Below are 15049 nucleotides of genomic sequence, written 5' to 3' on the forward strand. Positions count from 1 at the left end.
AGCAGTAATAGGCTATTATTAACAAATAATAACAGGACCTTTTTAGCCTGTCACCATCATGCAAACATGAGATACCAAACATACACTAGTAGTTCTTTACAGGTTTTTGCGTTCCATTGCGCTATTTTACTATGCACTGATATGAACATTGTGTCCGAGACCGATAACCGATAATTCTTTATATTTGAAAGCTGATAACCAATGTATTGGCCGATAAATCTAAATCCAAATTTGTAGATGAGAGCCTGATTACAAAAGCAAAAATCTCACCATTAAAATCCATGTCCCAAGCACACAATTATAACGTTCTCATTTGTAATTTTACGTAGCCGATATGACAGACTTGCGCTGCACATGTTGCACTTAACAGTATTTCAATCATATTTCAAGCAATTCAAAAGCATCATGTTGAACAGTGCGCATCTGAAGTGTCTCAGCTGAAGGAAATAATTAATTATTTATCGGCTTTAATATATCGACCAAATTTTCTTATCGGTCCGATAACGATAACATTTAAATATCCGCCGATACGGATATGGTTACCGATATATCGTGCATCCCTTTATTTTACCTATTGTTTTTATGTTTGGCGGAAGTGTTTGGCTGTTCACTCGTGTCTCGTGTCTTTTGCAGCGTCTCACCCATGAAACTGCATTATAAAAACGTGGCACTCAAGTTAAAAAAAGTTCAACTCGCGTCTAATAACTTAACTTTTTACCCATTCCACTGCCCGCGTCTTAATTTTTTCGCATTTCTCAGTGAACAGCCTCTTAAAGGGATACTCCACCCAAAAATGAAAATTCTGTCATCATTTACTCACCCTCAAGTTGTCGCAAACCTGTATGAGTTTCTTTCTTCTGCTGAACACAAAGGAAGATATTTTGAAGAACGATTGGAACCAAACAGTTGTTTGGCACCATCGACTTCCATAGTAGAAAAAAAAAATACTCTGGAAGTCAATGGTGCCAAAGATCCAATCGTTCTTCAAAATATCTTCCTTTGTGTTCAGCAGAAGAAAGAAACTCATACAGGTTTGCAACAACTTGAGGGTGAGTAAATGATGACAGAATTTTCATTTTTGGGTGGAGTATCCCTTTAAGACTAGCGATGTGTTCATCATGTGGTCGGATCATTTTATTGGCTTAATCATAGATATCCATAATAAAGGCTAGATGTCTCGTCCGCGCTGCTGGCCAATGGAGGTTGACGTCCGCACCTGGCGGCCATCTTGTCACAGGCAGCTCGCTCACTCGTAACATTGTGTTTTAATGGTGCATGTACTTTTTGAATAACAATAACTTGCTCAATTTTCTACCGATTTTCAAACGTTTTGGTTTGTTATAAACGTCAGAGATGTAGTTATGACACTGCATACATATGAATAATAAGTGTATAATTAAATAATCATCCAGAATTATAGCCACGTTAATAACGTTTGTAAGAAACCAAACCGTTTGTAAATCCGTCAAGATTTCAGCGAGATAAGAGTATTTGTGTTGGTGCTGATCACTCATCTTACATCAGGCACCACAGAGCCCGCCAGAAAGCTTGCCTGTGACAAGATGGCCGCCGGTGATGACGATAGAGACTCCGCCGTAAGACATCTAGCCTTTATTATGGATATCTATGGGCTTAATAGCTAAATTGTCAACATTGTAACATTTTCTAACATTTTCATTCAAAACCACAATTTCTCGATTTAAAAATAAAATAAAATCGTGGCAAAACATTAAATTCGAATTCATCAAAAAAAAACTTGAAAATCACCCAGCCCTAGTTATGGGCATTAAAACTGATAACAACTGTTCGATTTTGTATTGTTAGAATTCATAAAATTGTTACTCGCCAAATGGCAATTAACTCCTATACTCACCAACACTGAATTTAACTCTCATTTTGTGCTTGGCGAGTGTTAGTTTAGTCGTGTGCATTTTCCTTACAGTAGAGCGACTGATTCCAGTTGTCGAACCACATTGAGTTTGATGAGGTCACAGTGCATGACTAAAACAAAGATGTCCGACATATGCACTGTTTGCTGTTTTACGCTTGCAATGCCGATATCTGTGTGCCATGTTCAGTTGTGCATGGGCTGTTGGGATACTGTATGTCCTGTGTGTGTGTCCTCCGCGTCAGCGCTTTAGCCCACAGTCTTCCCCTGTCCTCGGGTCATGTGCCGAGGACACGCGTACGTGTGCAGGCTTAACTATGCATCATATCAGTGTTTGTCCTCTGGGATAATGCCTGGCCGGATCTGTGCCGCTGAGGAGCGATAATCACATCCTGTTTAATAATGAGTTTGCTCTTAATCTTCATTCCATTCTCAAATATTGAACAGGCTGGCTAGTTTGCTGATGATATCTGAGCTTTTAGGCCTGATCACAGATCCTCTGTTCATGATGTCTTGTGTGCACTGGTGTAAAGCCAACTGAAACAACTGAAGTTGAATCAACACTCAGTCAATAATTTTTCATACTGTTTGGCTTGCTTAGTTGGGGTTTAAAAGACTATTAATGTTCAGTAATATCTTGACACTATCGGATTAAGCTGGAGGACGACATCACTGTCTTCTGTAGAGCTGTTTAATAGCTGAATCAGATTTGTTTCATAATTGACTCAAGATGAATAACGACACTTTTGTCTTCTGTAGAGCTTCTTTTTTTTTTATATATATATTTTTTATTTTTATTTTTTTTCACTATATGAATTTTACAGAAAAACAAGGCAAACGCATCCTATATTTAAAGACAGTCATAACTGATTTTCCTTGAAAGCCCTTAATGATAAGAAAGAACCATAAACCAAAGAAAAACACAAAACAAAGAATAAAATACAATTTTAGAACCGAGGTGTGGTATGTATTACTCTCAGTGACAATCCTTGCATATCCTTCTACATAGTTCTTTAAAGAGGTATTCATAAACATTCAGACCTTACCCCAAGTCTCTAAACAAAATCCGTTCTATGTTGCCTAATATATTTAAGCCATCCTTTCCAGATATTGTTAAATTTATCGACGTCCAATCTTATGGACGCAGTTAGCTTTTCCACATTATAAATGCTTAGCATTACATCTACCCATTCTTCCACTTTAGGCACCAACTCACTTCGCCATCTTCTGGTTATTGCTTTCCTACTAGCCTTCTGTAGAGCTTCTTATAGATGAATTGATCTCATTTCATAATTGATTAACTTTACACAGTTATTGAACTTAATTGAGTCAACACTGAACTGAATAATGTCACTATTGGGTGACACTTTCAATTTCAATGGTCCACTTTAGAAATTCTACTAACTACAAGTTACTTTGCAACGCAGTACATGTCAACTAGAAGTCATTCGATTATTATTAGACTGCAAAACGGATATAAATCCGATCTTCAATTCCCGCGCTATGCAGATTTAATGGAGTGCACGTCACCGAAAGCAACAGATATGAGCTGCATTTTATTGATCATCAGCCAGGGGCGGATCTACCGGGGTGGCATAGGGTGGCAAATGCCACCCTAAAAGAAAGCCTTGCCACCCCTGCTGCCACCCCAGTTGGCAGCAACGAATTAAAAGTTATGGCCAATTTGACAATTTACGAACGCGAATCTCCAATGTCCGACTGCAGTGAATTCGCTCCGTGCATAATATGACGACCGTTGACGTTCGTACTTTATTGTGTGGGCAAATACTTCCGGCGAAAACGTCCGCGGTGATCTGACCGCGAGAGCGGGAGACAGCGAGAGCAAGGGACAACAGCGACCGAGTTCCATTACCAGAGAGATAAGTTTTCAACCCGACCAAATTTTTAAATGCATATCATTTTCAGTGTATTTCACCTGTGCGTTTCTATGCTTTATATTACTGCATTTATTTTGTGCAAGTGAGATGAGTAAAGAACATCAGTTTCATATATCATTATCTGTCTGGTGTTTATAAGCAGTAGCCTACAGTATTTTACTACGTGTAAAATATACACAAACTTAGCTATATTAAGTTGTTTGTGTACAGTTAAAAATATAAATGTAAAATATGTGATAATAATATTGATCGAGCAATTGATGTAAGTAAGTAAAAATACATGCGCAGAATTAAGAAAATATTATTTAATATTTATGGAGATAAATTTTAGCCTATCATAAAGAAAACGTGTGAATGTTCACAGGGTATTTTATTTAACAACTCTAATCGTAGTTGTAACTCTATATTTACAGTAGGCATAATTGTCATTGCGTATGTATGCAGCATGAGTCCAATACAATCTTCTGTTCGTGAACAGTTGTATTTCATTCATTAATCTGACTAACGTTATGCATCCGTGCATTTAATTGCCATTGGCTCGTGTGATAGTAATATGGATCTTAGAAGTATTTAAATGATATAATTGATTCTATAAATTGATTCTTGTTGGGTGCTCAACAAAATAATAGCCTATATATAAAAAAGGGAAAAAGGTCGGCACACCTTGGCTCCAAAAGTTAAACGCACCCCTGCCTTTATACTCACACAGCACAGGGCTGGACTGGCCATAATATTATAACTATTATTATATAGTAGTGTAATGTAGACAGACACTATCACAACTAAAAAGAGTTTTGAGTTTTTCTTTGTTCAATTTGCACACTGCATATGGGTTGGAGCTCTTTATTTTGAACTCTCAAAGTGCACCAGATTGATGAATTTAACATTAAAAAGCACAAAATTTTCTTACGGGGGAGCATGCCCCCGAACCCCCCTAGAGGGACAGAGGTGCACTCTGCACTCACCACAGATTTACCAAAATCCTATGGGAAAAAACGGTATTGCTATCCCAATGCAGCTTATAGCTTGTTTTAGGATTCATCACTGTGGAGTATAGTTCAACTTAGTAGTTATTTCATCTATTAACTCTAACTCAGTGGTTTTTATAGGAGTTGGTATACATTCGGTTGTGTTTATGATTATATGTAGTGGGCCAGTCTGGGCCAAAATGCCCGGGCCGATTTTTTGTCCCAGTCCAGCCCTGTACTCACAAATTAAATTAAGTACATATACGTCTGCCATGTTGCCACCCCTCAAAAATTCCTGCCCCCCTCTTGCCACCCCATAAATATTTTTCTAGATCCGCCCCTGTCATCAGCTAATTTCAAAATCAAAGACCGCAATAAGAGAGAGCGGCAACAGCCCTGGTAAGATCATTTCGTTGCTTTACTTTTAATGAAGATGATTGTGTGTTAAGCGTCTGCGACTTACTTTCACTTTGATTTGCGATAGTTTGCGCGTTGGCTTGATAAATAGATCGACGCTCAGCTGCTCATCTGCGGTAATGCGAGTTGGAGTAGCGTCGTCATATCTGACTATAACATGACATATAGCCTATATAACACGCTCTCACACGTTTATTTTTTAGCATTTTTGGGAGGAGTAACATTTACATATGTGGTTTCAACAACCACTTGTCCAGTTTCGTCGACCTCCTCCTGAAGTGGTTTGAGCGATCGGATTCAAATCCGTCTCGAATGCGTTTCGGAGGGCGTTTACACCTGGTCTTTTCACGATCGGATAGCTATCCCATCACAGAAAACGCATGAAGTGGCCAGGTGTAAACAGGCCCATAAAGTGAGCGTACCTCTTCACGGTTAAAACACTTCATTATATGGATTCGTTTTATGACCTGGTTGCAGTGGCGTAGGTTTGATTTTGAAATTGGTGGGGACGGGGACATCAATATTTAAATATATTTTAAGTTTTGATCGAAATTATTGGTAGCGTCCCTACTAAATTCTACGCCCCTGCCTGGTTGGACCTTCTTAGGTTTGATTACCTGGACATAAACCTCTCAGGTTTCATTTAAAATGACTGTTTCGAAGATTAACCAAACTCGTACGGGTTTGGAATAACATGAGGATGATTAAATGATGACAAAGTTTTCTTTTTTGGGTGAACTATCCCTTTAATCTCTTCTGGAGAGCTCGCTGCCTGTGCTGTTATCCCTTCAGAGGAAGTCTGTTAACATCTGCTTCCTGTTTTCTCACTGCTTTTCATATAGTGGATAATGTGCAGTGATCATTTGAACCAATGAGATTTCTCTGTGGGCCAGTTGGAGATAAGAACTCAAATTTACATGGAAGAGCTTTTATTGCTTGCCATTATACCATTGTTGTGTCAGTGTGTGGTTAGCTCTTGTTAAGACAAGTCTGTTTGAGCATGTCAACATTCGTCCCATCTGTGACTTGCACTGTATTTGTCGATCAAATTACAAGTGAAATGACAGGAGCGCTGTCCCAGCATGATGTTACAATTTTAGGAATTTTGTTGCTGTTTTAGTTAGTGGCTGCCTCAGGAACTAATGATATTTTAGTACTATTTATATAGTATTATAGTAATATTTTGAATGAGCTTTTTTACATTTTCTTTTCTTTTTTAGTTTTAACAATTGTGTTGTTTTTTAATATATATTCCTATGCAGCTTTCATTTATTTTTATTTCAGTTTTAGTGTATTTAGGTATCTTTAACTATATGCACTTACATCAAACAATAAAAAATAATTAGGTACAATGTACTTATTGTGTTGTATTGAAAAACACTCGTGCTGCTATTGAGGTGTAATACGGGTTAGGTTTGGTGGTATGCTTAGGTTAAAGTTTAATATAAATATGTATGTACACAATAAATTAATTGTATCAAATGATTAATTTAAAAGTTATTACATAGTAGTTTAAGACACTTAATATAAATATACAATTTTGGTACTTTAACTTATCTATTTCAGTTAGTTGTCAGTGAAACATTTAACATTTTTAAGTTTAATGTGTTTTGACGTTTTTAAATGTAATACAATATGGATATTTAATTTATATTTCAATTATCAAAAATCTTGGTAACACTTTACAATAAGGTTAATTTATTAAACATTAGTTAATGTATTAACTAACATGAACTAACCATGAGCATTAATTATTAAATTAATTACATACTTAGATCATTATTTAACGTTCATTTATGTAGTTAGAAACGCTATGAAATGTATATGCTATTTATAGTCTAAATAGTTTGTATATCTGTCACCGTAGGACCTTGATGGACCCCTAATGGTCTGTTGACCCCTGGTTTTACTGTTTTCTGATTGGTTATTTGGATTTTGTCTTGCAGAGGGGCTTTCTCTGAGGTGGTGCTCGCAGAGGAGAAGAGGACGAGAAAACTAGTGGCGATTAAGTGCATCGCAAAAAAAGCTCTGGAGGGGAAAGAAAACAGCATTGAAAATGAGATCGCTGTGCTCCACAAGTGAGTCATTGAAACAGCTGTATAGGATGTATATGACACACACACACACATTAAATATCACACCCTAGCTGTATGAACACTTGTAAAGTCCATGTTCATCTATATGTAACAGCCATGTTATCTCAGGGAGAGAGGACAGCATGTGTGTGTGTTAAGAGTCTCATGTTTAAACCGCTGGAATCATAAAGCTCTGTGGGAATGACTGAAGCCGGAGCAGCCGACGCTATTTTTAGTGGCTGGGTTGCCTGGGTTACCACAGGCAAAGAGGCACAGCGTTCACAGAGATATTTGAGGCAACGTGTGAATGAGGAAGAACTCACAGTCTGCTGGAAAGTCACATTTCTCAACAATGCTTCTGGCACCAGTGAAATGGCCTTAGATTTAAACTAGGGTATTAAAGAATCGCATGCATCCTCATTCATTTATTTAACTTCCTAAAGAGCTGCCCTACTTAAACAGCAATTTAATGCACCATAGGTTTTAATGTGATGACTGTTGCAAAAGGTAGGCAGCAACATTTTTTTTACCTTGTAAGGTACCTCATTTATGATGAGAAATCACATTAACAGAAGAACAGAATGCACTGCTGCCACATCACCTACATCAGTTAAGAAAATCCATCCAAAATGGCGAATTTATTAAATAAAATGTACTTTTCAATCAACACCAAATAAAATATCAAACAATTTAAACATTTTATACAATATTTGTGTGTGCCGTGTATTTTTATGCTTATTAAAGTCACAATATATGAATATATGTATATGAATGTTTCACCAATCATTATTTCATATTCGGGTCTTTAGCGACCCGGATCTATATCTAACACAGATGGATTGTCACGATATTTGAGCAGGTGTTTTATACCATCATCGCAGTCCTCAACTGAGCTCATTTCCCCTAGCCTGGTTAAAACCAGACCATTCTCTTCTCAGTTGTAACTGAGTTATGGTCTGGCAAAGCGTCATAGACAAATCATTTCCAGAGGGGCGTCACCAACGGACGTCGCGGATAGACCTAAACCCAATCAGAGCGATGAAGGAGATGACGTATGCAGAGCGGCGGAGAAACATCTCCGAGTGTTGTTCTTTACTCGGTTTTTAACTAAAAGGAAACGTTCAAATGGCTTAAAACAGACGCGAAAGCTGATTGGAACGAGTGATGTTGTTCGGCGGCATCCATCTTTGTAATGTAGGCTACAAAATCTGCTTCAAAATCCCTGCGCTGTCGTCATCGTGTAAAGCCCGCCCCAACGCTTCTGATTGGTGCCGCGATTTCGGCGGATTGGAAATGGGCTTGAATGAGCTCTTTGCCAGACTAACTTTCAGAGCAAATCTAAATTTGCCGGAAGTTGTCTGGGTTTTCCCAGGCTACATTTCCCCAGTACATTCAACATTCACTCTCTCAACCATATTCTCAAAACTATCATTTTCAACATCTTCAAAATCAGTATTTTCATCGCTGACAGCTTCTTCACCAGATAAACCATAAAATAACACTGACGCTAATATTTGATTGTGTTCAGTACTTGCTCGACAGTAAATCGCTGAGCCATTTCAAGTTTTGCTGATGATTCTTCCTATTCTTTTGTTTTCTGCCTGCGGTAACTATGAGTGAAACGTCACTTCATCATTGTGTATCAGACATTGCCACCTTTCACTTATTCAGTCATCAAAGATTTCTTGTTATTTTTTTTATAATGAATTGATCGAGGAAGACCAAGAAGGTTAATGTCTAACTTTAAAAACTGAATGAAGAGGAGGGTAGTGAATGACGTCCCTTAAAGGGATACTCCACTTTTTTTGGAAATAGGCTCATTTTACAACTCCCCCAGAGTTAAACTGTTGAGTTTGACCGTTTTTTAATCCATTCAGCCGATCTCCGGTTCTGGCGGTACCACTTTTAGCATAGCTTAGCATACATCATTGGAGTGGACAAGACCATTAGCATTTCTCAAAAAAAAATGACCAAAGAGTTTCGATATTTTTCCTATTTAAAACTTGACTCTTCTGTAGTTACATCGTGCACTAAGACCGACGGAAAATGTAAAGTTGCGATTTTCTAGGCTGATATGGCTAGGAACTATACTCTCATTCCTGCGTAATAATCAATAAACTTCACTGCCGTACCATGAGAGCAGCAGGCGTAATGATATGACGCAGCGCCTATTTCCCAAAAAAGTGGAGTATCCCTTTAAGGGATATCCCGAATGAAACGGATTATCGGAAAAGAAAAAGATTGTAGGGCAGGGAATTGGTTCTGTCCATCGGTTGTAAAGTGGATGGAGTCTGATCTGAACGTGCTTGCAGTCAATTGTGAAAAGGGGGTGGAGTTTAACTGTTTTTTCATCTCAATGTGCTTATTACCATGTTGTGTCATTAGCTTAGCAACGTACTAACGTCAAACTCTACTGGTCTCAATTATGAGTTGAGTGTTATGGTGATCATTTAAAATCGTCATGTATGAGGTTCGGTTTCAGTTAGGCTAGTATGCTGCCTGAGACGGCTGAGAAAGCAGTGAGGCAGCTCTAGGTTTTTGAACAGCTTAAAGGGATAGTTCAACCCCAATATGTAAACTCTGTCAGTAATTACTCTCCCTCATGTTGTTCAACCCCGTAAGACTTTCGTTCATCTTCGGAACACAACTGAAGATATTTCTGATTAAATCTGAGAGCTGGATCACTTCTCCATAGGCTTCTTAAGGGATCGAAACTGGCCGGCCCAAAAGTTATGAAAGACATCGTTAAAATAGTCCGAGTGACGACAGCGGCTCAACCTTAAGTTTATCAAGCGACGAGAATACTTTTAGTGCGCAAAAAACAAACAAAAATAACGACTTTATTCAACTCTTCATTTCCTTCTCTGTGGGCCGTGAGATTTCACGTAGTGTAACAGCGCAGCGCTTCTGTGTTGTACGTCACACACAGGCTCACTATTGGCCGACGCTGGTCATGTGTGTGTGTGTGTGTGTGTGTGTGTGTGTGTGTGTGTGTGTGTGTGTGTGTGTGTGTGACGTGCAACACAGAAGCGCTGCGCTGTTACACTACGTGAAATCTCACGGCCCACAGAGAAGGAAATGAATAGTTGAATAAAGTCGTTATTTTTGTTTGTTTTTTGCACACAAAAAGTATTCTCGTAAAACACAAAATAATTTGATTTTCAAGATTATAACTGGATGCCACTCACATGCATTCAAGTGAGCATCAGCATTAATTTCAGTTATTTTGTCTTTGATTTAATTTAGTTTTTGTTGTTATTGTAGCTTACATTTATACTTTTTTATTTCATACAAGTGAGAATTAAATAGTTAATCATTTATAATAGTAATAGTTTATTAACAATAATACTCTTGTTGTGGAGTCGTGCCTGCCCACAGTTGTGTGTGGTTTCTGAAGGAGGCAAAGACGAGGCCACCAGTACGCCTGACAGGAGAGAAGGCGGCGAGAAGGGGAGTGGGTGAGTGTACATGTTGCTGAAGGGAGAGAAAGAATGAGAATGAGTGGAAGCGATCCTCAGTGACTCATTCAGGTGCCTCTGTCATGTCGTATTGCCAGTGGGGAGGTGTGTGGGATTCCACCGTTCGGCTCAATTAGAGCCCCCGCATGTCACACACACACTCACACAGTCCTTCTGTAAGTCAATGAAAATCTGCTGGACTGTTGGCTGTTGTGGGGGCAGTAAAGACTGAGGGTCAGGGGTCACGGAGGAAGATGCGTGACATTAGTTGATACGTTTTTCTTTAACTCTTCTTTGTTTTGCACTAGACTAACACAAAATCCACCCCCTCATAGACTTTAGTCAGAATAGACGGCATATTTAATTTGAATGAACTCAAGGCTGTGTGGGAGGGAAGTACAGTCTGTTCAATATGTCACAAGCTGCGTTCTGATTCTCAGGGTTCCTACGCAGTGTTCACTGCTGCCCGCACTGATCCGGCGGTTTCTGCGAGAGTTTACTTCATATTGTGCCATTCGTTTATTTGGACTTCCCCGAATCGCCATCAAACAAAGAGGAAACTTGTGTCAGACACATTTGGGATTGAGTATGATGATGACATCTTGTACCTATGGAACCACGTAAAATACGTAAAATAAGCATTTTCATATATGGACATCGAAAGGTAACTGCCATGTTGGATCCATAGGTAAAAACTAGTGCTGTCAAACGATTAAAATATTTAATCGCGATTAATCGCATTTATGTCATAGTTAACTCGCAATTAATCGCACATTTTTATCTATTCTAAATGTCTCTTGATTTCTTTTTGTCCCATTATTTTTTCTCATTTTAATGCTCTTATCAACTTGGAAAAGTGGATCGGCTTGCTTTGTGCAAATGTTTTTTATTGAAAACAACATTGGCATATACTGTGTTCAATTTCACACTAACATTCTCACTTGGAGCAAATAATCTCTCACACAATGTAACACTGTCCATCAATAAAAGGGTGAAAGAAATACTGACGAGGTCCTGATATTGACGAGGGGGCGGAGAATTCGCATCAGCTGTGTGTGTGTGTGTGTGTGTGTGTGTGTGTGTGTGTGCTTGGCCATCATCAAGTGGTGTTTCAGACTGGACGCGCTGCGATGATGATAGCTCAGTTCACAACGACAAAACACACAGATCACTTTGGTCTCGTCAATGGAACCATTTGGCAACTTTTTAAAAGTAAACTTTCCATTCAGAATCTTATTGGCATCCATTTCGGCGTCTCGCGCTCGTCATCCACTCAAATCTTAACGTTAAACTACTATTTGGCCGGCTCGCAAGCCCAAACAAGTGTGTGCGGTGTGCCTGTTGTTTTGTTTCCGGTCTAGCTAGATCCGCTTGCGCTTTCAAAACGTCCTCGCGCGGCACAAACCATTGAAATGAATGGGTTTCATAGCGCACGCCGCGTCCTGTTGCAAAAGCATGTGAAAAAAACTACAAATTTTGCTAGGCCAAAAAGACCGCTAATCGCGCAATATAAAAATTAACGTTGTTAAAATGGGTTTGCGTTAATGGCGTTAATAACGCGTTTAACTGACAGCCCTAGTATAAACAAACTGCTTCGGTGTGTCGCATAGACGTCGTCATCATCTTGCTGCTCCCTCCCTGTTCTGTGATTGGTTCCCTAGATGAGGTGAAAATTTGGTCCATGGTATCCAGACTACCTTGCAGCGTGAATAAAATCGCGCTGCGCAAAGGCAGTATGGGGAAACCCAGGCTAGCAGTGGCGTGTAACGCAGTCATTCAGTCATTCGCAGAATTTTATATATAATACTGTATATACATTTTTCATTTGTAGTCTTTTAAAACATGATCTTATATAATAAAATAAGTGCAATGAAGTGTTGTCAAAAATATAGATTTTTCGATACATAACAATACTGAAATACCTGAAACACTTCCAATACTCATTTTCAGCAGAATCTCTCATCTCTCCGGCAGCGAGTGACACACAACCCCGCCTCTCCTCACTCGTTTCATTTGCTCTGGATGAATATTGTTGGTGTTAGAGGGCTTGAATTTCAGTGTGGGATTTTGAGTATTGCGCATAATTTTACTAATTCCCTCAGATTTTGTGCTCACACCCAAAGTGCGTGCAGATAAAGCCGCCTCTCAGTACTATATTTAGTGCTTAATGTGCTTAAGCAGTCAAATACACAAAATAATGTCTTGGAGAGTATTCATGTAAACAGTCAGTTATGTTTTAAGTAAACGTAATTTAAACGTAAAAAACATAACAGTTTAGAAAGAAAACGCATGTGTAACAGTATAATGGATCAGTGCGTCAGGTCTTAAAGTGACAGCAGCCTAATAAACCTGCTGCCAAATTATGAGATAATATTAAAAATATCAATATGGCAGGTTTCCACCATGGTATCGATGTCAAAATTGTGGCCAGTGAAAATGATGAGTGGCTAGTAACTTTGGAAAACCACTAGCAACAGGGGCTAACAAAAAAAGTTAATGTCAAGCCTTGCATTTATTCATTTATATAAATATACACTACCATTCAAAAGTTTGGAGTTGGTAAGATCAAGTCTGTTATGCTCAGCAAGGCTGCATTTATTTGATAAAATACAGTAAAAACAATAATATTGTGAAATATTAACTCTTTTAATATATTTTAAAATGTAATTTATTGCTGTGATAGCAAAGCTGATTTTTCAGCATCATTACTCCAGTCTTCAGTGTCACATGATCTATTTTATAAATCATTCTAATGTGCTGATTTGGTGCTCAAGAAACATTTATTATTATTATCAATGTTTAAAACAGTTGTGTTGCTTGATATTTTTGTGGAAACCATGATACATTGATTCTTTAAAAGCTTCAAAATTAAAAAAAAAACAGCATTTATTTGAAATAGAAATGTTTTGTAACATTATAAATGCCTTTACTATCACTTTTGACAAATTAATTTGAACTTTTATGCTGAATAAATCTTAAAAATCAGACTTGAATCTAATGTAATCTAATGAATCTTGCAGTCCCAAACCAAATAATGTTTTAATCAAAAATATAAACTTAAAGTTGAAATATTTTGTCATTTCTGACATTTACCATAATTCCCAAATGAGTAGTTTAGTAGTTAATTCCTTAATAATAATAATAATAATAATAAGTTTAGTTCTTTTGTGTTATCCAATTTTCAAATACTTTTATTTGCTCAAAATGAAAGTTTGTGATATTGTGATTAGTCTTTAGCTTTGGTTGATTTGGTCAAACTCTTTTTGAAGAATGTTTTGAAATCCCTCTGGAGAAGAAAAGGGATAGTATTTTATCCATTTTATCCGCTGATCAAATTAAAGATGAAACCTTTTTTCTCCATGCCTGTTGCCTTCTTGCTACGAGTGTCTCGCTGTGCCAGCTGCTCTGCAAATGTCACATTATGTTGTTGTTAGTAACATGTCCTACAGTATGTTTGTAATAGGCATGAGACATTTGATGAAACTCTCTCCCTCCCCCTCTGTCTGGTTTTCCTCTCACTCTCTTTTCCAGGATTCAATGCTCTCATATTTACATTGCATCTCAGGCTATAGACAACTAGAAACCTGATTCCAGATCCCCTTGGTAAATGTTTATGACGCATCTCTGGGTCAGTTTAACGGTCTCTAGAACATTGTGGCAGAGATTGGTCTGGACGAGGAGAGATCTGGGGTTGCATGGAGACAGACTTATTAAACCTGTTAGTATTCGCTGTGAAGCTCTAATTAAAACAAAGCACTTTCGGCTCAACCCTAACAGATTTGCATATAATGCTCTTGGTTTCCTTAAAGGAGCCTTAAAGGAATATTTCATGTTCCGTACGAGTTAAGCTTTGTCGACAGCACAAAAAATACTCCCTGTTTCAAGACAGAAACAGCATTTCAACATGATTTTAGTGTGATCAAGTCACTTAAAGGCACAATATGTAGCTTTTTTTTCGCCACAAGAGGGCGCAGTTTCCAACAATAACAAAGGCGTAGGTTGATGACGCAGTGATGAGCTGAATGATGGGACTTGCTGTCAAGCTGATGGATCTAATAATGTTTATGGATGAGTGCAAACATTCATGTTTTTTAACATTACAGTGGTATGAAGCAGGTCGCGATCGCTAAAGAGACAGATATCACACGCGAGTCCTGTGAATATAAAGGAATAAGGACATTTAATTCAACCGAACTACCCGCAAGTGCTGGATTACTCACACAGGTCAGTTTATTAGACGAATTAAACTTGTGAGGGAACGCAGCGCTGCTTCACTTGGTCTAACGTTACACTTTCACACTAAACGGCATTTTAATGTGTGTTGAAAGTTATAATGTTTTACTAC

At 38.2% G+C, this 15049-nt stretch overlaps 1 protein-coding gene across 2 annotated transcripts in view; it reads left to right on the top strand.

Moving 5' to 3' along the window:
• Window positions 1–15049, top strand: part of camk1b (calcium/calmodulin-dependent protein kinase Ib) — a 77761-nt gene that overhangs the window by 34178 nt on the left and 28534 nt on the right. For both annotated transcript variants that reach the window (XM_056236684.1, XM_056236683.1), the window contains exon 3: window positions 7118–7249. In XM_056236684.1, the coding sequence (XP_056092659.1) occupies window positions 7118–7249 (132 nt within the window). The remainder of the gene's footprint in view (window positions 1–7117; window positions 7250–15049) is intronic.

This window comes from Rhinichthys klamathensis, unplaced genomic scaffold, assembly GCF_029890125.1.
Source record: "Rhinichthys klamathensis goyatoka isolate OS25496 unplaced genomic scaffold, OSU_Roscu_1.1 h1tg000461l_1, whole genome shotgun sequence".
Taxonomy (NCBI): domain Eukaryota; kingdom Metazoa; phylum Chordata; class Actinopteri; order Cypriniformes; family Leuciscidae; genus Rhinichthys; species Rhinichthys klamathensis.